Raw genomic sequence first — 26,877 nt, 5'->3', positions numbered from 1 at the left:
AAATTTTTGCACATTAATAAAAGGGAGTAAAAAATTATTCAAGGGTTCTGGAGGAATGGTCAAATGACAGTTGGAGGAATTAGAGTAAAAATTGATTATGTATGAGCAAATTTACAACTGACACTGTTCAAAGAGTTTTTTTTTCTTTTTTCAAAGAGTTACATTATACTCTAACTCGTTTTGGAGCTATGCGCAATAGAAATCTTCATCCCAAAATTGACTATGTCCGTTCATACCATGCGTCAAAAGAGATACAATATGCTAATAAATGCGATAAAAAATTCCATGGATCCACCAAAAATAAAAGAAAGAAAAAGAGGCAAACACATAGGAGACACGAACTAAGACCAAAGTGGAAGGCCAAAAACTAACAACGGCATCTGCATACTGCACCTAAATCCTTTTTGGGATCCAAATGCACATAGAATATAGAATTGAAACTCATACGTGCATGCTTATATCAATCCAAGCATTGATTCAAGTAGAAGAAGGAGACGACGAGCCCTAAATAACCACAAAAAGTGTAAGGCCCCGTAAAACTTCGCCTAAAACCCGAAGTTTCGTGGCGCCGAGCTTTTTGGGTTGAACAGTGCATTGGAGAGTTGAAGAAAAATTATTGCAGAATATGGCATTTCTGCGGTCCATTATGCGACCGTAGAATTACTGTGCGGACCGCAGATCCGCCGCAGAGTGAAGCAGAGAAATGGCCAATTTTGGAGGTTGTTTTGCGGTCCATTATGCGGCCTCATAACCATTTCGCGGGCCGCACAATCCATCGCAGATCCAGCATGAGAAAACTTCGGAAGGAGGTTCTGCGGTCCATTATGCGACCACAAAACTGATCTGCGGACCGCAAACCTGTCCAGACCTGCCCAGTTTTTGGGACCTTTTCTGCGGTCCCCTTTGCGGGCTGCATACCTGTTTTGTTATCCGGTCTACGACTGCAGATCCGACTTCGTAGAGTTTAAGTTTTGAAAAATTTCACCCGATCCCATTTTTATAAAAACAACTTGTGGTTTATTTTGGCTTGTTCTAACTGATATTTTAGAGAGAGGAAAGTAATCTAAAGTGAGAGGGAGATTCCTAAGCTAATTGTTCATCAATCTTTGCTCAAGACTTGAAGAATTCACAAGGAAGACTTACAATATCTTCATCCAAGAGGTAATGTTCTATACCCTAGTTTCAATTTTGAGCTTGTGGTAGAAGATAGGTAATGTGGATTGTAATTCTTAGGTATATGGGTGTTATCTATGCATGCATCTACTACCAAAGTGGTGGGAAGGTTGTTGAACTCAAAAGGGTAGATGTTGGGTTGTGGGATAAAGGAATCCACCATGGGAGGACCTTGAAAACATAATGTCCACCTAGTGTTTGATAAAATGATCAAGTGAGTTGAACCTATGAATATCTTCCTAATTGTGGTTCGATTTTATCATGTATCTAAATAGATCAAAGTTGCTAGGATTTCCAGAACCGTGTAGTAATTTAAGGAAAGCTCAAAGCGAGGTATGTTGGCTAAACTCATCTTGTAGAATCGAATCCATGATGTCCTCGTAAGTTATAGTTATTATTAGCTCAAGCTCTTATGTCTCATGTTCCGAGCTGTTTCTTATAAACTTGACTATAACGAATAAACTTTATGTCGAAAGTTATATGTTCAAAATGTATTCGGAATGCTCTTATCATATTGTGTTATCCTTCGAGATTTTATTCAAATGTGACCATATATCAAAATATTATGAATTCAATTATGTCTCAAATGCTAGTATTATGCCAAATTATGGAAGAAAATTCAATGTGCCTAAGACTCTTATTTGCTCATATGTGTACTAAAGGTCGTGATTAGAGATGTTTTGTTGTTGATAATCTATGATGATGTTTGAAAGTAAAAGGGGTGATCATGACATATGAAATACGACCGACGTGCCAAGAATGACATTACATGTGTGACCACTAGTGCCAATGAAATGAAAAGATAAGTAAAAGACTATGAAATGAACTGAAAGTCCTTTATATAATAAACATTTGGGAGTATCGTTAGTCACCGAGGAAGGGTAGGTTGAAATGACCTAACCCTGAAACTACACGTGTCGGTGTAGGTGTGTATTGTGATTATTCCCCTTGTTTGGGATGAGATTGATGTGATGAGATTATTCCCCTTAAATGGAATGAGATGATTGCTAGAAAAGAGTGATGTCGATCCACACGACATTGTGGTGAGACAGACTAGCTGGTCGGGTCGAGATCGGACGTCATGCCGCACACATGGTGGTGATTGTGCTTGAAGTTGTGATTGAGATAATGATTGAGATATTGATAGTGATTTTGATTGTGGTTGATGTCTTTGGGTGAGACGTCCTAGCCGATCGGGCCGTGATCGGATTCTGTGCCAAAAATTACGGTGGTATATCGGTGCTAAAGACCTCCCAACCTAAAATATGAAAATTTACTTGAAAACTTGTCTTGCTCCTAACTCGATGTCTTGATGTTGTTTGAGGCTCCAATTGGATCTATAATTGTTCTTCCTTGCTTTATTACTCGTTCTATTGAGAGGGTGGTTAGTCATTCATACTAGTACCATTTCATATGTACCAATGTCCATTTTGTCGGGGGCGCTGCATCTTTAATGGATGCATGCGGCTTTGATTAGTGATAGCAGTACACCTTCTTCCCAGCTGACTTGGTGAGCTCCACTTCATCTCAGGGTCGTGTATCTTTTGTTCCTTGTGTAGTATGTTTTGAGGTATAGCCGGGGCCTTATTACCGGCACGATCACCGTACTCTTTAGTATCAATTAGAGGCTCCGTAGACATAGTGTGGGTTGTATGTTAGTGTTGGAAGAGTCAAACTAGTAATGTTGTATTTGTACCACTTGTTCCACTTCAAACTATGAAAGTGTATGTATTTTTAGACTTATAAATGATGTAACTAATGATAATGAATTGGTGTTGCTCACATGATCTTCTTATGGTCTAATCAATGAAATAGATCTTCTCTTTGTTTATGGGTGAGTTTGGGTAAAAGGTATTATACAGGCTTGCTCGGCCGGGTTATCTCGGTTGAGCGCCGGTCGCGCTCCCTGAGGTCGGCGAGTGACAAAAGGGTTCTTTAATTTAAGCAAACGACTTTTAATAATTTTTCAAAGTCCCTTGGTCACAAAGCTAGAGGCGAAGCAATTGACCATATTCAGCCGTTTTACTTATAATTTAAAATACCTTATTATATATTATAATTTAAGTTCATTAAAAACATAAATGAAATAATCTTCGTATAAATTCATTACAAAATTTATGGTTACTTTTTTACTGTTTTTTTAATATAACGTGCATTAACAAAATACTTAAATTGCACTTCTCATTGGTGGAGCCAAATTTTATATAAAAAAATTCAAATAAGACGGTATGAATCTGAATAACATTAAGATTTGTGTCAAGATTAAGATATATGAATTTAAATTCAAATAATAATAATTCGCCTCAGTCTCAAACAAAGTTGGAATCAGCGATGTGGATCTTCACTTCTTTTTTTAAGCTCAATTCATATTATTATTATTATGCTAAAATAAAATAAGAGAGGCAGTGAAAATAAGTTAAATATGCTGTGACACCTTAAGGTGGTAATAAGTTTAGTTTTAACAAAAAGCGAGAGATGTAATAAGACTGTCACGAAACATAGGTGTATAGTTAACAATTTGGAGCCAATTGTGAGTAATATATTATCCTAATTTATAATGGGGTTTCGTGGTAACAATACAACAATAACAACAACAATAAATTCAGTAAAATCCAACAAATGAGGTATGAGAGGTTAGTGTGTACGTAGACCTTACCTCTACTTTATGAAGATAAAGAGACTGATTCCGGTAGACCCTCGGCTCAAGAACAAAAAAAAGGGGCTTACCGGTAAATGAAGTAGAATGAAGTAGGTGCACATCAAAATGCCAACATGGTAAACTTATGTTTGTGCTAGCCGATTATGTAAAATAACCGATGGACTCTATTAAGGAACACACAAATTAAATATAAAACAACATATATATATGTTCCGCAATTTTAATTTTTGTCCAAATACACACATAGCCCTTAAACCCTTAAACTTTGACACCAATTTCTATATAAATACTTTAACTAAGGTTTATTCCTATTAAACACTCTAACCTTATTTAAACACTCTAAGAGACAGTAGAATTGAAATATCTGGTCAAGAGAAGGTAACACATGGAAAGAGGGCCACGTTTTGGAAATAGTAATACATAGTACAACATGCATGGAAGAATCCATACAATAGATAACCGCCCTTTTCTCGAACCTTGCGCATAGTAGGAGCTTAGTGCATCGTACTGCCCTATGCCCTTTTAGTCTTAAATTCTTAAAGTAATAATATTTTGGAATAAATTGTTTCAGTTAAAGCAACACTTGAGAGAATACCAACAAGGGTTGTGGTGAAGTGGTAAGTACTCCTTCATGCGGGATTTCCCAACTAGATTTAGTCGGGATCCAATACGGGTACCAGACACCGGATGAAAAAAAAATACTTGGGAGAATAGTTTTTTTTTTCTTTTCCGAATGCTGTAAATAGTTGGCGCCCTTATTATTACAATAGTAACTATTACTGGTGAATTTTCCTTTTCCGGGGTTGAAATAAAGGTGTCAAGGGGCCAAGCCGGTCGGGGTAGAGGAAAAGGGAACCAGTCGGTTTCGGTACTGGGCCGGTTTTCAGTTATTTTTTATCGGGTTTACTGATTCCGGACTTCCCCGGTGCTAAATTTAACCGGAACGGTTCCGGGCCTAATGGGCCGGGCCATTTTTTCTTTTGTATAACAATCATAATTTATATTAAAATAAAGTAAACACTAAAAAGTAACGTATAAAAAGAATGTTTGAATAAATTTTAAAGGCTTTAGAAGCCTTATAATTAAAAAATTCATTACGAATTTAAGATAATACAATGAACATGAAAAAAATATAACTTATAGTGTAAGTCTTATAGTGTTGATAACTTGATACGTAAGGATCAAACTTCAAAGGTTTTTATTTCAAATTTCATTGCATAATTGTACTTCAAATTAATCTAACAAACTAAAACATTAAGCTTAAATAAGTCTAATAATTTTAAAATAACATAAATTATCTCAAATCAATTTAAATACGAATTTCTGGAGGACGCTCAAGACAACTCTTCATATGCCTGCTTAAACAACATGTGCTCTCCTACTTTCGACGAACATTTAAGACTCGACCACAGTTCTTGCACTTTACTTTGCAAACTTCTTCATTTTCTTCTACCACCTCAAAGTGTTCTCAAACACATGAGCGCACTATAGAAGCACGTGGCATGATTTAACTTGAATTGAGAGGTCTATTTATAGTTTTTCAAAGGGATAAATTAGTAAATAATAAAAGTGTTATTTTTTTAAAAAAATATCCAAAAAGGGCTATTCTTGCAAATTAGCCATTGGAAAACGGTCAAAATGGCATCATACCGTTGCCAAGGATCAACTTTATTAAAAAAAAAATTGAAATAGCCGTTGAATCGGTCCGGTCCGATTAATCCGTTCCCAAATGACTTGATCTTAATCGGTCGTACCGGTCCGGTTAACCGTTACACGCGGCCTAGGCCGGTTCCCGTCCCAACCCAGCCCTTACTATCGGTCAGGTCCGGTCTAAAACCGGTCCAGTTTGACACTTGAAATCGGGGAGTTGGAGCCGGTGAGGGTCTGTGTATGACAGAGGTTTTTCTTTTCTTCATCCCCGCTCTCGTCCTTTCATCACTGCAGTGCTTATACGCTCTCCTATAAACCAAACTCCCTAAATCCCATATCCAGCGAGCTTCTTTCTCGTCATCTCAACTTCCAACATAGCAGCAAAAGCCCTACTCCTTTGAGGTTAGATTTCCACAAATATTGTATTGTATTCATCCAATTACAGATTCCAATTTGTTTTATAACTTTAAAATTCCTCATACACCTTTTAATGAGAGAACTATATTAGACTTCATCATAATACGGCGAACCCAGTGTCTCTCTCGTATTTGACTCGCTACTCTAGGACCTTCCTGAGAACTGCGCCAAAGAAATTATCTTTGTACGTGGCGAACAAGCATTTGCCTCGAAATACTGCCTAATAGATTCCTATGTAATCTTATTGTGCTAATACATGTTAATTTGAGTGTTTTTATATGCACGTTTGATGTTCGGTGAAAATCCTATGTCACTTAAAGACTGGATTGGGCCACTTTGATGGACTTCACTTAGGTGTTAGATGAAAGGATGATCACATTGTTTTTTTTTTTTTTTTTTGAAAAGGAAAAGGTTGATCACATTGTTAGGCAGCGATTCCATATCTTTTTTATGCAAGACTTCCCCCATGTTTCTACTGGACCGGCATGCAATATTAACGATTTAATCATGTATGAGTGAAGTGAAGAATCCATTTTCTATGTTGTAAAGTAGGATAAATATTTTACGTTTAAGGGTTGGCGAGGAAGTGCACATTCCTTCATTACTGTAATGTGGGGGAGAAGAGGAAGGATTTAAGGAAGCGAAGTACGGGACAATTGGAGAGTGCTTTATAAATCTGGATGTGAAGAGGAGACTTTCTTTTTTAGTTGTCGTTAAGTCGCAAAATCAATATCAGGGGAGGAGGGATAATAATTTTCTATGGAACAAAATAATTGACCCCTTCTCATTTTCTGCTCCTCCCTTGCACCATTTTGTGAATCGAACGTTTTGCAGGTTATCATTGTCCTTTGTGGATTGTGCATACTAGCTATTCACCCGATACAAATTAGTTTTTTTTCTAAACTGCTTCTTGGACATTTAAAGCATCTAAAATTTGGCATTATAATTAATTCTGTAAATGAATGAATCTAGGAATGCGGAGTTGTCTTGCTAAGGAAGGGTGTTTTGGAATATTCTGAGCAGTAGAAAGGAGGGCTTGAGCAGTGAAGAGGCAGAAATTCGAGCAGATGAAAGAGGATGGACGGCACATTTACCGACATTCCTCTTAGGATTTAGTGCCAGGCCTGCTGGCAACTCTAATTGAGTGTCATCTTTTGAATTTATCCAGTTTTCAAGATAGAGATACTTCGTTAGAATAGTCCACCTAGTTTGGAATTATTAGATTTAATTCAAGACAATCAGAACATTCGGCATGAAAGTTTTTCTAGTTAAAAGGTAGAAGACAGGGATAATGACCTTTGCGTTCATAAGGAGGACCACTTTTTGCAGAATTTTATCACCTTCCCAACTGGCTGTTGTTTTAGATCAAATATTATCTGCTGGTTGAATGAGTAGCAATTGATCTATTCTATTTTGGATAAATGATGCAGGTGCTTACTTGAGTTCGAATGGTAAATCAATGAGAGAACAGTCATTCGATTTTGTTTGCTGCTTTCAGAGTTTCAGGATAAAACTCAATACTATGAACAGTAGACACCATATCTTCTAGTGATTTATAAAATTGTGAATAAGTTTCTCTTATTTTCTCAACTTGGGGGAAGCTTCCTGAAAGAAGCAAAATGGGTTGACAGAAAAGCATTTAGTGAGAACATTCTCCGTTCTTATAAAAAATAAAACTTTGAATTGGATTGGTTCTCCCAATGCTAAAGCCACACCTCAGTTTATCTATTTTCTTCCTTTTTTCTGTTTATTGAAGACATTGGTTATGATCCTTCTCTCACCAGTCAACTTGCGCAGCAATAATATCTGTCTATTGAACTCATCCTTCGAAGACTTCTGTATGCAGGTGGACTGATTCTTGGCCAGCTCTGGTATCGTGTTAATATTTGACTCTTCAAAGTTTTGGAACTTTGGAGATATTGGATACTTATGTTTGATATTTATGGATGACCATACTGTACAGCCACTTCCACCTGGAGTTTCTATGTCAAATTCTTCACCGCGTGTGCCAACTTTTAATCCTGCAGGCCATTTGCCTCACTCCTTTCAGACAAGTGCTAATTCTCATTACAGTGCTGGCAATGGCGATGTCACTCTTTTCCCTGTTGTCCCTTCTATTCAACCTCGCTATGAAACTTGTCTTACCTCTGGACAAGAGTTTTCTGAGGCTGTACTCAATACGTTGCCGTCCAATTTGGAATCTGTTAACGGATTAAAGTTGCAGCCACAAAGTACTAATGATCTTGAGAGTGCTGCTCAGAATGCTGTTTTGCATGAACAGGTCTGTTGTACCCTATTTATTGGTGTTTTATTTCTTTCTTCATTTTATTGATCTAAATTATTTGTTTGCCTGCACAGGAAATTGCAGCCCAGAAAGTAATACAAAGTCAAAGGTTTGTCTTTGTTGGCTTTCGTTTTGTAACTTTATGAAACTAAAACTATACTGAATAAATGGATGGTTTATGACAATTTCACTTCTTAAATCCAGAGAAGCAATGCCTGCAAGCGGACCTGAGAATAGTTCAGATTTTTTCTCTGGTCGACATGACCCAAATGCTTTAAAGGTGTTTGAATCTGTTTTGGACTCTTTGTTATCTTTGTTGTGATATCTCTCATCGTAGCGCATTTTCTAGTTGGCCTTACTAAATCTGTCTGCTAACTGCAATTTATAGGAGCATTTACTCCAAATGACGGCAGAGCATCGAGTGCAAATGGCCTTAAAGCGTGGCAAGGCGACACAGCCCGAGGAAGGTTGGTATCTTGGTGCGATTTATGTGGAACAGTTGATATCCTTGTAATGATGTCATAATAAAAACATAGAATAAATTTATTACAAACCTTTTCTTTTCCACTTTTAATATTTTCCCAGGCCATGAAGCAACTGAAATGTAAATGTAACCAATGGTTACTGCCAGAAGTAATATTTTTTTTTTTTTTGGATGACCGAGTAATCCGTTTGGGGCCGATCCTTTGGACCAACCGCAGCCTTCGAAACTCGGTGGTTGCTGCCAGAAGTAATGAAATAACTGAAATGTACATTGAAAAAAAGTCCTACCTTTTCCCTCACAAGTATATATGTATGTTTACTTGCAGCATATGAAGGCACTGAAAGTCAACAAAATGAATTTGTTAACACCTATTGGCTTTATCTGGGTGATCCTCATTCTTTTGCCTTTTGTTTTATGTGCTAATTTTGGCTTATTTTGTTGGGAAGAACTCATAGTGGCAAGAGAGGTACCTTTAAGTTGTAACACTATCTCTTCAAGCTTAAGGTATATTATGACAGTTTGACCTTGGAAGATGAGTTAATAGGTATTTTGTTTCTACATATAAAAAGGAGGTATAATATTAATTGACAACAACAAATGAAAGCTGGAAATAATTATATCCAAAAGTATAGCAACATCACAGATTGTGTAACAACAACAACAAAACCAAGTGTAATCCCACAAGTGAGGTCTGGGGAGGGTAGTGTGTACGCAGACTTTACCCCTACCCGGTGAAAGTAGAGAAGCTGTTTCCGATAGACCCTTGGCTCAAGAAAAAGGGAAAAAAGGAAGCAGTAGGAACAAACAATAACAACAACAGAATAATAAGATAATTGAAGCGAACGAAACATCATATAGTAATAGAGATCTAAGAATAGGAAAATACAAGAATAGTACTAATACTACTGGAAAGGAAAGGAAATAAGCCAAAAAGTAAATCATGGGTTCAACAACATTTACTACAGCCATGTTGCACCAAAAGATAAGAGAAAAGTGCATTTGTGTTTGACACTAATTACCTATTCCTTTTTATTTTCACAAAGTGTTGACTTTCTTTCTTCCAGATAGATCACCAAATTGCTGCTGAAATTTGAGTTTCTTCTCTTATATTTCTCCCAAAACTTACAAACAAACATGCCATTTCTAGTTGGTGACTCCAGTGTGATAGCTCAGCGGAAAGGGAAATCAAACAAGCAATCAAAATTATATAGAAATTAGAAGATAGAGAAAGAAAGGATAGATCAAGCAAGAGACGTAATTATCCAAATAAGTATATTAAACTCGAGCCTTTACTGACTAACTAACAATAGATTGCAAGATTAGAATCCAAAGGGAAAGAGAGATAGAACTCATTCATACTTGAAGAATCCAAGAGATGTTCAATTTGAAGAGATAAAGGTTTTCCCCTACAACTCACAAAGAGTTTCACATCAATTATCATCAAACACTAGCTAAGAAATGAAGACATAAAACTACACCTAGGGTACTAATTAGTATTACATTGGCCTAAAAATGACTTGGGCCGATTTAGAATTTCTGTGCAATATCATGCTAGCTCACGATCACAGTATGTCGCAACTGTGCCTTTTGCTGAATCAGGCTCCTTCACGATTGCGGAGCTGTCAGTGCTGGGCAGCCTCTTTGATTCTTTGAACCCCTAGTTGTCTTGAATCTTGGTAAAACATCCAATTAAGCATATTATGAACCTTAAAAATCGTCTTTCTGTGATTCTTTAAAGCTCTCCAAGCTCTTGATGGTTGAAAGAATGCTCCAAAGCCAATGATAATTACTTTCAGAGTTATTATAGTGTTATTAAAAGCCGTTGCTTCTTCGATTAAAGTGATGAAACGAGAGTTATCGCCTCATGGATGAAGTCATATGCATTAGAGAAGTGTGCGTTTCAAACATGACGCACAAAGTAATCCAAACAACGAGTGGTCGGTTCTTTGCATCTCAACTTGAGGAGTTGGATTAATATCGACACTACTATTTAATGGATGATAAAATTAGTTATTTTAATTGCAACTTGATTATTTATTACTATATCCATCTATGTTTGGTATATTTTAGTTTTCCGTAAATAAATTGTGCTCTTCACTTCACGCTTTTCACATCAAGCTCCATGGGCATTGCTTTTGTGGGCTTTTAACTTTGACACTGGGTGAATCAACTTTGAAATGACAAGACACACATACAAGTATGTGATTTCTTTCAAATTTGGTCAATACATTGTATATATTGATTTTTAACTACTTCGGCCGATGGATGAGCCACGAAGAAGAAGAGAACTCCATTCAACGGAAGTTACTGTTACAAATTGCGAATTAGGTAAAAACTTGTGGTGAAGTAGGTAAAAGTGACAAGTGTAGCAATAACGGCAGTAGCAAGAGTAAGTTATGGTGGCCTGTGTTTGTAAATATTTGCATTAGTTTATAGGTACATGAAATTTCTAATAGCTTAAACAGGCTGCTTCTTGGTCATGTACCGAACGAAAGCTGGGGCCATTTATCTCAATGCTCAAAAACTTCTTTTTTTCATTCAACTGTTATTTTGCATGGGCCTTTGATCAGCTAATGGTTGTGCATGCTAACTCCCCCCAAAATTTTTCATTGGGAATTGGCATGGATTAGACTATCATTCAGTCACAGTTAAGTATCAGAGGATTATGGTTGAAATTGTAATATCATTAAATTAAGGACGTTCGTAAAAGTTGAAATTGTTGATTGGGCTGCTTTACCTTCTAGCTTTGCCTCTTGTTTGGAAATAGAATTACCTGTTAGGTGTATTTCTAGTGACTTATAGAAAAAGGTCTAATCAGGTTTTACATGATGAACATTTTTTTACATTCTACCTAACATATTGGGACAATGTTCATGACACTAGTAAAAACATTCACAGAAAATTAGCTTAAAGTGAGCAAGCTAATGCAGACAATTAAAGCTGATTGTTATTTGAAGAAAATGTAATCCCACTACAGCTTAACTCATTGGTTGATGGTTTTTCAAACTTTGTTTGTCTACTGCATGTCAAGAATGTCTGGTATCATGATCAGTTTATTTGCTTTTAGTTGTACATTCAAAACTGAAAGTTGTAACTCCCAAGTTTTATCTGAATTCTTTCCAACTCAGATTGCAGGTTCTCCTTAGGATTTAAGTAATAGATTGATACTCTACTTGTCTTATAAAAAAAGTAATAGACTGATACTGTTAGAATAGTGATTTACCAGATGTTTCAAGAAACGGATCTATTTCTTGTTTGGCAAAATTTGGGAGTTGAACCACTTTATAGGTGACCCTACTATGTTTATCTATGGTGAAATTATATTGTTGTGGAGAAATTGTAGGGTCAAAGGGAGATTTAGATTTTGCTCACTCCATCTCTTCCCTAAATTGAACAAATCCAGAGCAGACCTAAAATTAGAACAATCTGGAATCTAGATCCAAGTAAATAAAGACTACAGTATTCCGTTGTAAATTGTGTCACCAAAACAGACAGGGCTTTAGATTTGGCATTCTTTTCTTTCATGGGTGCTCGTACATGATTAGTAGCACGAAATTCAAACCACTGTTTTTGTTCTTTCTTAGTATTGACATTACTTTTATCAGAAAAGAGTTCTTTTTAAGTATTGGAAAAAAAGGAAATTAATTCTGGAATTTATGGTCAGATCGTCACCCGTTTTGAGGCAGAATTTCATGTAGAGGAGAGACAAGTTGCTCCTTTCCGTCTTCACAAAATGTTATACTGTAGAACCATATTATGAAACTTGGAAGTGAAACAGTTATAGATGGATAATCCTCTTCAGTTATCCTATGATGCGTTAGTTCGATTTGACTTCAAATTTTCGTGTTATTACAACAGGATGAGGAATAGTTGAATGTCTCCTTTGCCAGGTAATGTGGAAATTGGAAATGGATATGGTGTGCCAGGTGGAGGTGCTTATTACAGTGCTTCAAATCCTGATGTCTCGATCTCCAGTAAGATTGGCTTCCTGTTCTTGTTCTAAATTCTATATTAGATTCTTTGGGTTATTTGTTTTTGCCTTTTCATATTCAGAGACAAATACAATCACTGGTCACAGAACAAATCAACATGGTACAGAGCCTAGTGGGAGTTCCGGACATAATTCTGTTGGTAAAGAGTTGCCTGAATACCTCAAGCAGAAGTTGAGGGCTCGAGGTATTCTGAAGATTGATTCAGAAATAGAGAAGCATGCCATATCAAACAATGTAAGTTGATTATGAATTACAGGCTATCTTCCTAGGCCCTGTTTAAATTTTGACGTACTTCAGATGGTCCTGGGTGACTAGAATCTTGAATTAGACATCTTTTTGTCTTCTGACCTGTGTGATAAACCAAAATATCCTCTTTGTTTCGTATGAGATACTCGTCATCAATTCCTAGTAACCTCTGTTTCCTAGAACTCATTTTTCAATATCCATTTATCCTCTTCATACTTTGTCTCTTGAAAATGAAATGTCTCTAACAACTCTATCTGAAGTAATCTGCACATTTCAGAGCTCAAAGGCACAGTTATCAAAGACATCAGATGCCAATTTGCCTGTGGGATGGGTGAGTTATGGCTTAATATACTAGTTTAAGCTTTCCTTTTGAAGTTCTTGATTTATTGCTTTTTTGTGTCAGACATCTATACCTGACTATAATTACGGAATGTTAGCTTATGACTTGTTAAAAGCTTCAGTCTAGTTTATTTGTTTATTTATTTATTGATTGATTGATATTTTGGCGATTAGAGCATTCCTACTCTCTAGTTTTTTCCTCTTTCTTGTCTGGTCCTTGAAAGACTTTGACAATTGAAAGTGAATCGCCAAAAGTGACTTGTATTTAACCCATCTCCCTCCCAGCACACTTTTTGCAATTGCCTTCGTTATGACCTCCATGTTTGTTTCTTGAAAACACACTAATTCTACCCCCATTCTCTAACTCCCACCTTGATGGCGACCCTCTTATTAGGGTCATTCAATCCCCTTGCATTCTAAGATAGGATGTTAACCTCGATAGACAACTTCTTCTCCTTCTCCAACTCCTCCTACCTCCATCAACTCACCCCTCCCTCAACTTGTAGCTCTTTTCTACACCACAATTCCTCTTCCTTCTTGGGCTTTCACACCCCTTCCTTCCGTCCTACTTCCTTTCCCTAACTTATTAGCCTCATTAGCATCTCTTTCAATGTCATTCAGTAATTGCAATACTCTATCTTCCTTCCTTTTTTATAAAGTAGTAAGGTTTTATAAACAATGGGCAAAAAATTCACCCTCAAGAAGTGTACCAAAAAGTAGAAAAGCTTACAAAATGATACTCCCCCCGTCCCATTTTAAGTAAGACTTTTGAGACATGTGGTTTATAATAAGCTATATATATTTTGTGTGGCTATAAATCATCTCATTAGGGGTAAAATAGAAAGTTTAAAGTTGAATAGTTTCTAAATATAGAAAGGCATCATTTTTTTGAGGACAAACTAAAAAGGAATGTGCATCACATAAATAGTGATAGAGGTAGTATGGTTCTCTACACACGGCATCTGATTTTCTATACCTACAGGGACCTCATGGGTGCACCCAAATTAAATAAAGGATAAAAGGCTATCCTTCCCTTCAAAGGACACATCAATCTTCTATCCTCCATCCCTGCAAAGGACTCACGCCAAAAATTTCCCAAAGCATAAATACCTCTCCCTCACCCTTTCGGATAGCCTTCTTTCCCCTTCAATAATTGCCAAAGGAAAGGCATCGTTCTCCACTCCTGCATTTTCGTGCCTATTGGAACAACCAACAAACGTGGACATAGCAAATTCCGTATTCAGGGTCAAAATCTCTGCAACTGTCAGTAATTGAGTTCTGGAGATGCTGTCTCCTATTTTTTCACCTTCGTAGGTGTCTCCACCAGGTTTTAGTCTTTCAGACCACCACCAACATCCTTAGGATTGAATGCCATCAATTCCGGCTTCGTAGTAGTGAACCGAGAAGTACGTCCTCAAAGCAGTTCTTATACTTTCTTAGTAGTATCAATGAACGATACTAATTCTCTTTGTTGTGTTGTTTCAACTCTAAATTGAACCTACATGTGTTTGTTTAGCAATTTAGAACTCTGGGGGGAAAGTCAATATGATGTTTATCGGTGTTATTAGAAGTCATCGCTTAGCAATGCGAAGCGAGGGGTTATCGCTTCATGGATGAAGTCATGCACTTCAGAGAAGTGTGCTCTTCAAACAATGAAGCAAAATGATCCATAAAAGAAATGGTCGATACTTTACATCTCAACTTTGAGGAATTGGGTTAATGTCGTCATTGTTGTATATAAGATACTGAAATAAGTTATTTTAACAGCAATTTGATTATTGTAGTACTAAATTCATGTATGTGGTATAAATTGTGTGCTTCACTTCAAAGAAACACATACCATAGATCTTGTCACTTGCACTTTTCCCTTTTAAAAACACTTATGTTTATAGTGTTGATAATTTTCTGTAATTTGAGAATGCAGATTGAAGCCAGGGACCCTGCAAGTGGTGCTTTGTACTATTATAACGGAAGTTCTGGGAAAAGTCAGTGGGAAAGACCTACTGAGGCTCTTGCACTAGTTTCTTGGGGGCATTCAGTACTTCCTGAATTTTGGCAGGAGGTTTTTGATGAATCAACTGGTATGCTATGTATCACAACTTTGCTAGTTGTTTACTTGTTACATGTTTATTTCATTATTTGTGGATACAGAAAGATTTGATTAAAACACTTAAAACTTTTGACTCATAGTAATATATATTTTTTGATAAGGTAAAAATTTAATTTAATAAGGTACCAAGATTGTACAATAAAGTAACAGAAAAACATCCCAAATTACAACATCAGCAAACTATTCTCTCCCTCCTAACACCTCGAGAAAGTCCATAAATTGATTCAGATTTCCTAACTGGCTACATTTACACTAAAAATACAGATTATGAAGACATATATTCTTAATTCTAATAATGTTATTTCTATGTCCTTCAAAGCAAGCCTTGTTTCTTTCCAGCCATAAGATCCATAGAATGCACAATGGAATGGTTCTCCACATCTGTTTCAGCCTTCTAGGTACCCTTTGGGATTGCCAAGTTTCTAATAAGCACAGATTGAGGCATCACCCAAGAAAAACCACAGATGCTAAAAAATAGATCCCAGCATTGCCTAGATACTCTGCAATGCAGAAGTAGATGGTTCACTGCTTCTTGCTCTTCTTCACATAGGTAACACCTATTGCACAGGCTAAAACCTCTTCTCTGCAAATTGTCCTGAGTTAAACAGGCTCCCCAGGCTGCTATCCACCCAAAGCAAGCTACTTTACCTGGAGCTCTGGTTTTCCAAATAATCATCCTATGCCAGTTGTTATTTCTGTGATTTGACTGTTCTATCAACCTGTCATAACAGTTTTTCACAGAGAAAGTTCTATCCTTGCCGACAGTCCAAATCAAAGAGTCCACCTTGTTATGATCAATCACAACTTGTCCTACTAGCTGCTGCAGTTGGCAAAAATCCTCAATTTCCCAGTCATCCAAATTCCTTCTGAGAACTATCTGCCAACCTGTATCTGAGTAGAAATCAGAGATGGTACCATCCTTGTTAACAGAATAATTGAACAAATTAGGGAATCTAGGTTTTAGACATTCATCCCCTATCCATAAATCTGTCCAAAACTTGATTCTTTGTCCATTTCCAACTCCCAGTTTGGTATAATCCAAAAATTCTTCCCATAGTCCGCTAATGCACTTCCATAAACCACCTCGTGACTTCATGTGTAAAGAGGGAGGTCTCTTTACATTCATAGTAATATATTGAGTTAAAATATGTTTTTTTTCTTACATTCAAATATTCAATTTATGTTCTTCATTGTAGTAGGTTGATCCTTTTTTTTTAATAAGAATCTTGATACAGTTGCTATTTCTCAAAAGATTTTTTGGCTTCCCCTTTTCTGGATATGCCTTTTCCAGGAATCATTTCATTCTTTAGTTACATATTATAATGGAAATGCCCTTTTGAAGAAGATAATAAGTAAAAAAGGGAGGCTGCTGTAATTTTTCTTCGTTGATAAATGTAGGACCTAACAAATGTAAAAAGAAAAAATAAAGAAAGAAGCAAAGAAAGAAAGGGTGATTCAGGCTTACAAATAAATGCTAAGGTCATATTCCTGAACTACCTTACTTTTTACATTGGGAAAACCTAAGTGCCAAATAGTTGTAAAAAAGTTGATAATTTCAAAGGATCTGAAGAAAGAGAAATAATCATCATTTATTACTACTAAAAATGAGGCAGTGATTGCTGGCAAGTGCCGCAACTCAAGTGAAAAACTATAGAAGAACAGTTCTGGGCTCAAACCAGGGGCAACTATCATCTACTTCTCCCGACCGACCAGATCCAAGTGGTCCTTTATTTTTAGGTTACAGCAAATGAAACTATTACTTCCTCAACAAAAGTGTCATATTGGTACAATGAATGGTGGACACCTCCTATTTGTAAGCCCAATGCTCTTTGACATAAATGGAAGGAGTTGGAGATATAGCTGAGTGATTTTGGACCAAATCACAACCCTTTTATAGACGTGTATAAGCCTTTATTTTCAACTTCAGGTTAAATGATCCTTCTTTGTCTACTCGTGTTACAAGAGGCCATCAAGAGTAAAATGAGTAGATTTCATATGGACGGCTAGTTACGTAAACTATTAGTACATGTGTTTTCTGTACCAGTGCAAAATAGATCTCTTTAAAAGCAATCTATTCTCCATGCTAGAACAGAAATTCCTTTCAGTTGGAGCCATACAACTTTTTACATCTGTATATATCTCATAAATAATCTCGATATGGTAGGTTTTGCTAGGCTTAGTCTTCTTTTTCCTTTTCTTTTCCTTCATAAGAAAAAACCAAAAGGTCCCGAAGTGCTTCAACTTGTAAATCTAGGGACTAAAGTTGTGATAAACATAAACCTTAACACTGGGATGTGAAGTACAATTTGGCAAGTTGCTTAGAGCACAAAACACACATATGAAAACTGCAATTTGATAAGTTGGTCTCTAGATCTTTGGTGGCATACTGTTGATTATCTTGATATTCTTTTTTCTTTTCCCCTTTCTCGTTGCTGTAATCATTCCTGAGAAGGGGAGCCTTGGCGTAACTGTAAAATTGTTGCCATGTGACCAGGAGGTCACGGGTTCGAGCCGTGGAAACAGCCTCTTGCAGAAATGCAGGGTAAGGTTGCGTACAACAGACCCTTGTGGTCCGGCCCTTCCCTGGCGCCCGCGCATAGCGGGAGCTTAGTGTACCGGGCTGCCCTTTTGCTGTAATCATTCCTGACACGTTATGTTAAAAAGCCGTGTTTTAGAATAAAATATAGACGAAGGTGCAGTAATGCTTGGGATAAATGTGCTGATTTTCCGAACCCCTAAATCCAGAGGTCCTGTTACATTTCTCCTTTATCATTTTGGGGCAGCTCCATTGTGTCACTGCCCAACTAGGCATGAATTTACGATCATGGGGTCCCTGTACATCATAGGTTTGACATGCCTTTTTTTCTCTCTTTTTGAACTGATGAGTGTGTAACTTTTTAGTACATTGTCTGTTCGTTTACTGCTAGACAAATAAACAAAGTGAATCTTATCTTAAGATATCAGAGCTTATCTAGTCACAATTTTGATTATTATCGCTATCTAATCGTCAAAGTACTCCCCAAGTGCAAACCTGGTTATATGAGTTCCTGACATTTTCAAATCATTTTAAACCTATATTTTCAATATTACAAACTGTGTTTGCAGGTCAAAAGTATTACTATAACGCAAAGACGAATGTATCCCAATGGGAGCATCCTTCTAAACCACAGCAGGTTCCCATGCAGCACCATGATAGAGCAGTTGTAAGCAATGCAACTAATATAACTTGGGGTGATCAAGATTCCACATTCCGGAGATGCATTGAATGTGGTGGATGGGGCGTGGGCCTTGTACAGTCGTGGGGTTATTGCAAACACTGCACTAGGTATGTTGTCAATGTATATATTTTTCTCTTTTTGACATTTTCGTGTTTACTTGTCTTGTCTTTGTTCTCGTATATTTGTACTGCGTACAAGTACTTTTTCTTGAGCAAGATTCCAACTTAAACTTTTATTGCAGATTTTAGAGCTTTCTTGTTTTTGCTCTCCTATTTGCTTGCTGTTAATGTACTGCATTGCCTATATGTGCAGTCCAATATCTACTATATGTAATTGAATTAGAAGGGTTCTTTGAGTTTAGTGTTTTCGCTTCCGTGAAATAAATAAATAAATAAATAAAAGTATTCCATGGGTTATAGCTAAGCATTTAAAGGAGCCGTCTCAAATTCAACGATCATACTTATCTAGGATGCATCATTCTTCTGAACGTTGATACTGTTTTGGATGCAGAGTTCTCAAGCTTCCTCAAAGCCACTATCTGTCAGCAAATGTGGAGAGACAACAACAAACTTCTGGCTATGCAGGTGCCACGGAAGACACTGAGAAAAGGTTCCTGTTCACTGTTCAAGTCTATATAATTCTAAACAGCTTTACTGGTACACTTTGGTTTTGTTTAAAGAAAACTTATGGGCTTCTCTGGTGCTGTTAACTGTTATTAAGCCTCTCTGTTATCCCTTTTTTCTTTTCCAACATCTCCGGGGGGAAGGGCTCGTTGGTGGTGTTAAGGGAGGTGTGTACCTGAAGATAATTTTATTGAAGGGGAAAGAAAAGAGCCAGTTACTTTTTCTTGGAATTGAAGTGGAGGCATATTAAGGGTAGTTTGGTATGATGGAAAACGTTTTCCACGGAAAACATTTTCCTACGTGGAAAATGTTTTCCTAGAAAATATTTTCCTGGAAACAAGTCGTTGTTTTACTTAGTTTCTGGTGTTTGATTAGTAAGGAGGAAATATTGTCGCAAGAGCATTTTAATATAATTTAAGCAAACATTATAATCCTCGACCTGGACCCGACCCCGACCCCAAACACGGTCCTTGACCCTGACCCCGGGCACCAAAACCTACCTAGACACCCGATCCGAACCCCGAACACTGACCCTGACTGCGACACCTGACCCCGAACCCCCACCCCAGACCCCGAACCCGACCTTGACCCTAGCACCTGGCCCTCGACCTCCGTGTTTCGGATTGCAAAGTCCGGGTCGGGCAGGGAGCGGTGGCAAGAGTTGGTAGGCCGGGGTGGAGGGATGGGGTGGGACGAGGTGGGGGAAGGTGGGCCGGGTCGTCGTGGGGTTGGAGGGTGGGATAGGGGTGTCGGGGTTGGGGGTGGGCGTGGTGAGGTCGGGTGCAAGGTGGTCGGTCGGGTTTTGGGGGCCGGGGGTGGCGAGGGTGTGGATTTGGGGGGGGGGGGTGGCAGTTGGGGTGGGGAAAGTTGAAAGAAAGTTTTGGAAAATGTTTTCCCTCCTCTTGGTAGGAAAGTCATTTTCCCCTAATTGGAGGAAAATGAGTTTATTAGGAAAATATTTTCCATAACATTTAGGCAACCAAACATGGGAAAATTGAAAAACTGTCCTTCATACCAAACTCGCCCTAAGTGATATGGATTCAGAAAGTATAGTCTCTTGTCCTCAGTTATGGTCACAGAATTCAAATTTCTCTCTTATTCTTCTTTTTGTATATTGTTTTTCCTGTCTGGATCTTTAAGAGAAACTGAGAGGAAGTAAGCATCCGTGGATCCTAAAGTTAAGCGTCAGATCCTGATTCTGCACCATTGGGGTCTCACTTGTATATCTTCCTGATATATGTACATTCCCATTAGGAATTCAGGTCTTTGACGTTGCATTAGTTCATTTTGTAGATGATAATGATGCTTAAGTTTTCGTTATATCGAAGCCTTGTATGTTAGTTTTGCACTTAGTAGTGGTGCATCATCATGCTAGTTAGTGAATGAACTAAATGCTTTATCCCTTTAAACATTAAATTAATAAATGTTTTTATCTCTACATTCTTCCTTATTACTATTTTGGAACTTATATTGGTGAAATACAGTAGATATAGATGACAATGGAAGTATTTTCTTAGAAAAAGTTTCTGCAAACTAGCTGTCTCTTGTTTGTCATGAGCAACTCTCATCCTTGTTTTATTTCACTTGAGGTAAGTAGTTTTCCCGGTAAATAATGATGATAATACAGATGACGACAGCAGAAGATGTCAGAACAATTGCGTCATGTTGCGTGTAGTAATAATTAACTACTGTTTGGACTAGCTCAAGCGGAAACTTTTCTCTGCAATACCTGAAACTAATTGAGAATTCTGTTTAACCAAGTTCATGCATATAGATCGAGGAGAATCTTTTTAATTTTCTAAGAAGATTATCTGATCATTTGGACTGCAGGTCCAGTTTCAAACCACCAATGGGTAAAAGTAACAAAAAAGACAAACGGAAACGCACACATGATGAAGATGACGAATTGGATCCCATGGATCCAAGCTCTTATTCCGATGCTCCTAGGGGCGGTTGGTACGTATTCCAAGGCAGTGTGCTACTTGCCCTGTACTGCTTGTTTTCCCTTACATAGCTTCCCATTTCAGAGATTTTAAAAGTTCTAAAGTCAGTAACTGATGATTTCTTTTATTGTTTTACCACTCTGTAGGGTTGTAGGTCTCAAAGGAGTGCAGCCACGGGCAGCAGATACCACTGCAACGGTATGTTGACTGCCTTTCAAGTTAATGAATAAGGCTAAACTTGTCTTAACTCTGTGTGTGTATATATATATATTTATATATTATTTTATTTGATAATAAAGGATCATTACTAATGTACCAAGAAGGTACTGAAAGCATACAAAACTACAGCACAGATGAAATTGTTACAATCTCAAAACTTCTATAACATCCATGTACTGATCTAAGTCTTCTGCCAAACTTCCCCTACACCAAAAGTGTAAGTTATGAAGACAACTAATTTTAACACTAGCTAATTGATTCTTCTTATTTTCAAAACATCTATTATTTCGTTCCAACCAAATGGTCCAAAAGATGCAAAGAGGTATGGGCTTCCAGATTTGCTTTAGTTTTTCCCGACTTTCTGATTCTGCCAACAAACTGGTAGATCCTTCACATTCTTTGGCGTCACCCCTTGCACACCACTCAGAGCCAAGAACAGATCCTATATCTTTGTGTAACTGCAATGCAAAAAGAGATGTTCTGCAGATTCCTGGAAATTTTCACAGAAAAAGCATCTGCCGTACAAAGGAGTTCCTTTTCTCTGCAACATATCGTGAGTTAAACATGCATTTCTAGCTACAGTTCAGCCAAAACAAGCTACTGAGGTGTCACGACCCAAAATCCCTCCTTAAGAGTTGTGATGTCACCTGGTCCCTAAGACTAGGTAAGCCACTGGATTAATAGCAGATTTTAACCAATCGACTATTAAGCATGAAACAGAAACTTCTATATAAAGCCAACAATCCAAAGTAGATACTTAACATTCCAAAACCGGTAGTACAAGTCATAAACCCTACTGAGTTCACTAGAAAATCTCTAAATACAACTGTTCCGGAATAAAATAAATAGTACAAAGTAAAACTTCAAAAGGTGACTCTGATGCTTGCGAACGCGACGGCATGTATACCTTGAGTCTCCGCAACAACACTCGATCAACTAACTAAAAATCAACACGCTCCGAGGTACCTGGATCTGCACAAAATGTGTAGCAAGCGTAGCATGAGTACACCACATCGGTACCAAATAAGTATCAAAACTAACTTCGGTGGAGTAATAACGAGGTACAGCCAAGACACCTACTAGACATAATAACTTGTACAAGTATGAATATGAAACTAACAGGGAACAATATAAAGCTAAACATGATAAGAATGTTTCTACCATACTTGCAATAAGAACTAGAATAACAATTAACAACAAGGAGCCAACATGTAATTATGTCGTAAGGTAAGGAGAATACAGTTTAAGTCGGGTGACACCAAGTAAAGGAAAACCAGTAACAACCCAATTAAAACAATCGCTTTCACACAAGATTTATTCAAGAATTTCCCCGAGGTACCACACCTCATAATCACAAATCACGGGTCCGAAATCACAAGATCTTGTGTCCTTGTTACAAATCACGTGCTGCACAGACAACTCACGTGCCAATACCATTAATACCTCATATCTGCACGGACAACTCACGTGCCAATAGTAGCAATATCTCATACAGAAGGCAAGTATACGAGAATAAATGTAAATGGTCAATAAACATCAGGGTTCATCTTCTTAGACTGATATAAGTGACTAATTACGGTGTGCTTGTGCAAGTGTTATGTCGCGACTCGAGTCAACAAGTAAGATCAGACACAACGAATGGCACATAGGAAACAACACAACGAAACGTAAAATGCATGACTCACATAAAGTAGGCACACCACTACACAAATATTATCAACAACAATGCCCCAAGGCCATCACAAGTCATAACAAATCATCCTTGACATAGCCCCCTTTGTCTCGCTGCGTGCGCAATAATAAAGTAAATGCCCGCCTTGTCTCGCAACACGCGCATAATAATATTCCCGCCTTGTCTCGCTACATGTGCAAACCCACATATGTATAGCCCGCCTTGTCATGCCGCATGTGCAAATATCAATAATAACAATAGCACGGACAATTCACGTGCGAACACCCCGACAAATCCTCTCAACAATATCACGTGTGCCAAAAACATAACAACACAATATAACAACTCGCACCACATGTGCTCATATGCCACAATGTTTTCTCAAGACAATTCCAATACCACAACCACACATACTCGGCTCAACAACACTGAGTACAACAACAATAACACGGGAGTACGGCAAGTGAATCAACACAAAATTACAAAACACAAGGAACAGAAAAGCGAGCTCATGATGAAAGACATAACAAGTAATAAACTCAACAATGAGAGAGGTAGTGTGTAACAACGATGTCAAATAAGAGTAACTCAACAATAGCAGAGATAACATATAACAATGATTTCAAATAAGAATAACTCAACAATAAGAGAGATAACATGTAACAATGATTCCAAATAAGAATGACTCAACAATAAGAGAGATAGCATGTAACAATGATTCCAAATAAGTACAACTCAACGATAAGAGAGATAACATGTAACAATGACTTCAAATAAGGATAAGTCAACAATGGAAAAGATAACAATAACTTCAATTAAGGATAATCGACTACGGAAGAGATAACATGGCAATAAACGAGGCAACAACTTCAATTAAGGCATATAAAAGTATATTTTGACAAAAAAGGATAGGACATGAACCAATCAACTTCAAATAAGACATGTAAGGGTAAATTTAGCAATGGAGGATATACCATGGTAAGACAACTTCATTTTGATGTACATAAGAAACTAAGAGTCTAAATCGTTCAAAATTCCATATAAGCCGTGTACACACTCGTCACCTCGGGTACACGTATTTCACGTAGTTCAATTAGTGCAAACAAACCAATCCTTACGGGGTAGTTCCCTCACACAACGTTAGGCAAGATACTTACCTCAAAAGCCCTCAATCAATACTCTAAAATAGCTTTCCCTTTACAATTCACCTCCGCTCGGCTCAAATCTAATCAAAATCTACTCAATAACATCAAATAATGCAAGAGAAATCAATTCCAATAATTAAAGCTATGATCTTTACAAAATTCCTCAAAAGTCAACCCCGGGCCCGCCTGGTCAAAACTCGGGTCCAAGGGTAGATTCCGACTACCCATAATCCCATGAGTCTATACATGTGTTTTGTTTCAAAATCCGAGTCCAATTCGACTCTCAAAACTCAAATTCTCATTTTTCAAAACATAGACAAAAATTCTCAAAATTTCACTTTGATTCTCATAATTTTGATGTTAAAACTCACATATAATCATGTAAAATAATTGAAAATTGAACGAAATCACTTACCCAATGATTGTAGATGAAAATCCCTCTTCAAAATCGCCTCCTACCGAGTCTAGGGTTCCAAAATATGAAAATGAGACTAAAAATCCCGCCCCTCAGCTTTTTGTCCAGGTGCAGGTGTCGCAAATGCGACCTGGGATTCGCAAATGCGAACCCCGCAAATGCGAGAAATCAATCGCAAAAGCGAAGAACCTCACACCCCTGCTGACATCGCAAATGCGATGCAAAGTTCTCAATTGCGAACATAGGACACTTTGCAAATGCGACCATAGAGATCACAAATGCGAACCAGCTCACCCAGGCCACCCCATCGTACATGCGAACACTGGGTTCGCAAATGCGAACCTAGCAGACTTAGCCAAACATCTCAATTGCGACTCATATCTCGCAATTGCGAGACCTGAAGTTTCTGTGCAAAAACCAACAGTTCTTAAACTCTATCAAATACTCCGCAACGCGTCTGAAACTCACCCGAGGCCTCGGGGCTCCAAACGAAACATCAACACAAGTTTAAAAACATAACACGAACTCGCTCGCGCGATCAAATCATCAAAATAACATCCGAAGCCATGAATCGGACCTCCAAAACACATGAAATCAACATGAAACTCAAAACTTCTAAAAACACAACCGCGCGTCCGATTCCTATCAAATCAACTCGGAATGACGCCAAACTTTGCGGACAAGTTCCAAATGACAAAACGGACTTATTCCAAGTCACGAAACAGAAATCCAAACACTATAGGTATGAAGTCAACCTACGGTCAAACTTATCAAAATTCTAAGCCTTTCAATTGCCAACTTTTGGCAAAACAACACAAATCAACGTACGGACCTCCAAAATCGATTCTGGGCATATGCCTAAGTCCAAAATCATGATACGAACCTATCAGAGCTATCAAAACACCGCTACAGGGTCGTTTTCACAAAAGTCAAACCTCGGTCAATTTCCTGCCTTATATATTTGCTGCATATCATTGACAGCACCCAATTTCCTGCATTATATATTTGCTTTTATTCCTTTTATGCCTTCAACTTAAAATGATCTTACCGGTTCTTCAAATTTCAGGGTCCTCTCTTTCAGCAGCGTCCATACCCATCTCCTGGAGCAGTCTTACGTAGGAATGCTGAAATTGCCTCTCAAAAGAAAAATCCTAAATCGCATCTTACCCCTATATCTAAGAGAGGTGATGGTAAGGATGGACTGGGTGATGCTGATTGAAGAATTTAAGCCTTCATGTTATATTATTTGCTTAAAGTGAGTATTCTCTGCGCGAAATTCTTGTCATTGTCAGTTTGAACTCGTTGCTTCATTTTTGAACTGTCAATTTTTTTTCTGTTTCAAGGAGGATTCACAGAGGGAGTTTCTCCAGTTGAAGTTGCTAGACAACAAGGCGCTAAACATTATTACACACATTCTATCGTAAATTTGTAGCTAAAACGCTAGTGTGTATTCTTTTTATCTTTTATTTTTTTGTTAGAGACTTCCAAAACTTTAGAAACAGGGACTATCTTAGGAGCATAGACCAGCCGCTGTATAGAAGCTGTTAGTTGTAACCTCTTATATATGATTGGCATATGATTTTTGTAACGAGCGGATGAGTAGAGAAAGACTTGTCCTGAAGTGGAGTCAACTTGAAGTCTCTACTAAAGTCTGCACGCTGTTGCAGGATCAGGAACTGAGTTTTTATTTCTCTTATCTAATTCGTTTCACTACATTCTTCTAAAAGTACAACTTTCATTTAAAATTTAATTTATACTTCTGGACAAACCATCCTCTTTTAACGTTTTTGGACAACCACAAACTACTTTGCAATAATCACATATTTGCTCAATAATTAAGTCGGAGCTTAATTAATCTCACTATCTTATGAATAGCCTCTCAGGGGTATAAATCTACAATAGTTTTTGACATTTTGCCTTATGAAAGTACATAGTCAAAAATCAGCAAGCGGTAAAGTTGGAACTTATTTTGGCACCAAAATCAAAGAATATCGCTAGAGGGTAATCGTAAAAATTTATGCGAAATATCATTCTGCATTTAGTTGCCACGTTCTGAATAATATTGAGTTATAATTATAAAATTCTCTTTGAGGTTCTTTGTAAGTTACCCAACTTGATCAGAGAGATTAAATCATATTTATTTTTATACTATTGTCTTATTATTACCTTCAAAGTGATAGATCTTTAAACTGTTACAAACCAAATAGGTTGTAGAGGATATTTCATTCATTTTTGCTTGCGCCGTCACTTGTTGTTAGGGCAAGTGTCCATTCATGTCTGTTCTACAA

The 26,877-nt window shown here is 37.5% G+C and overlaps 1 protein-coding gene across 8 annotated transcripts; it reads left to right on the top strand.

The window, feature by feature from the left end:
- The first annotated feature begins 5,548 nt into the window (after window positions 1-5,548).
- On the top strand, window positions 5,549-26,334 carry LOC107821129 (uncharacterized). 8 transcript variants are annotated; one of them, XM_075226518.1, is made up of 16 exons: window positions 5,702-5,884; window positions 7,330-7,428; window positions 7,746-8,180; window positions 8,258-8,292; window positions 8,388-8,463; window positions 8,572-8,650; window positions 12,558-12,641; window positions 12,721-12,893; window positions 13,183-13,236; window positions 15,169-15,325; window positions 18,460-18,679; window positions 19,083-19,181; window positions 21,026-21,151; window positions 21,285-21,336; window positions 25,656-25,844; window positions 25,933-26,334. In XM_075226518.1, exons 3-15 carry the CDS (start codon window positions 7,842-7,844, stop codon window positions 25,806-25,808), a joined length of 1,647 nt encoding a protein of 548 aa, XP_075082619.1. In that variant the 5' UTR covers window positions 5,702-5,884; window positions 7,330-7,428; window positions 7,746-7,841; the 3' UTR covers window positions 25,809-25,844; window positions 25,933-26,334. The 8 variants fall into 8 exon arrangements, with proteins under 8 accessions (XP_075082614.1, XP_075082619.1, XP_075082617.1 ...); XM_075226517.1 differs by lacking the exon at window positions 7,330-7,428 and adding an exon at window positions 6,872-7,329 and having other exon boundaries at window positions 5,721-5,884; XM_075226514.1 differs by having other exon boundaries at window positions 5,721-5,884; window positions 6,872-7,350.
- The last annotated feature ends 543 nt before the right edge of the window (window positions 26,335-26,877 follow it).

The sequence above is a fragment of the Nicotiana tabacum genome, chromosome 12 (genome assembly GCF_000715075.1).
Source record: "Nicotiana tabacum cultivar K326 chromosome 12, ASM71507v2, whole genome shotgun sequence".
Lineage (NCBI taxonomy): Eukaryota > Viridiplantae > Streptophyta > Magnoliopsida > Solanales > Solanaceae > Nicotiana > Nicotiana tabacum.
Note: the sequence above shows the minus strand (reverse complement) of the source record. Positions and strands in the feature narration are given on the sequence as shown.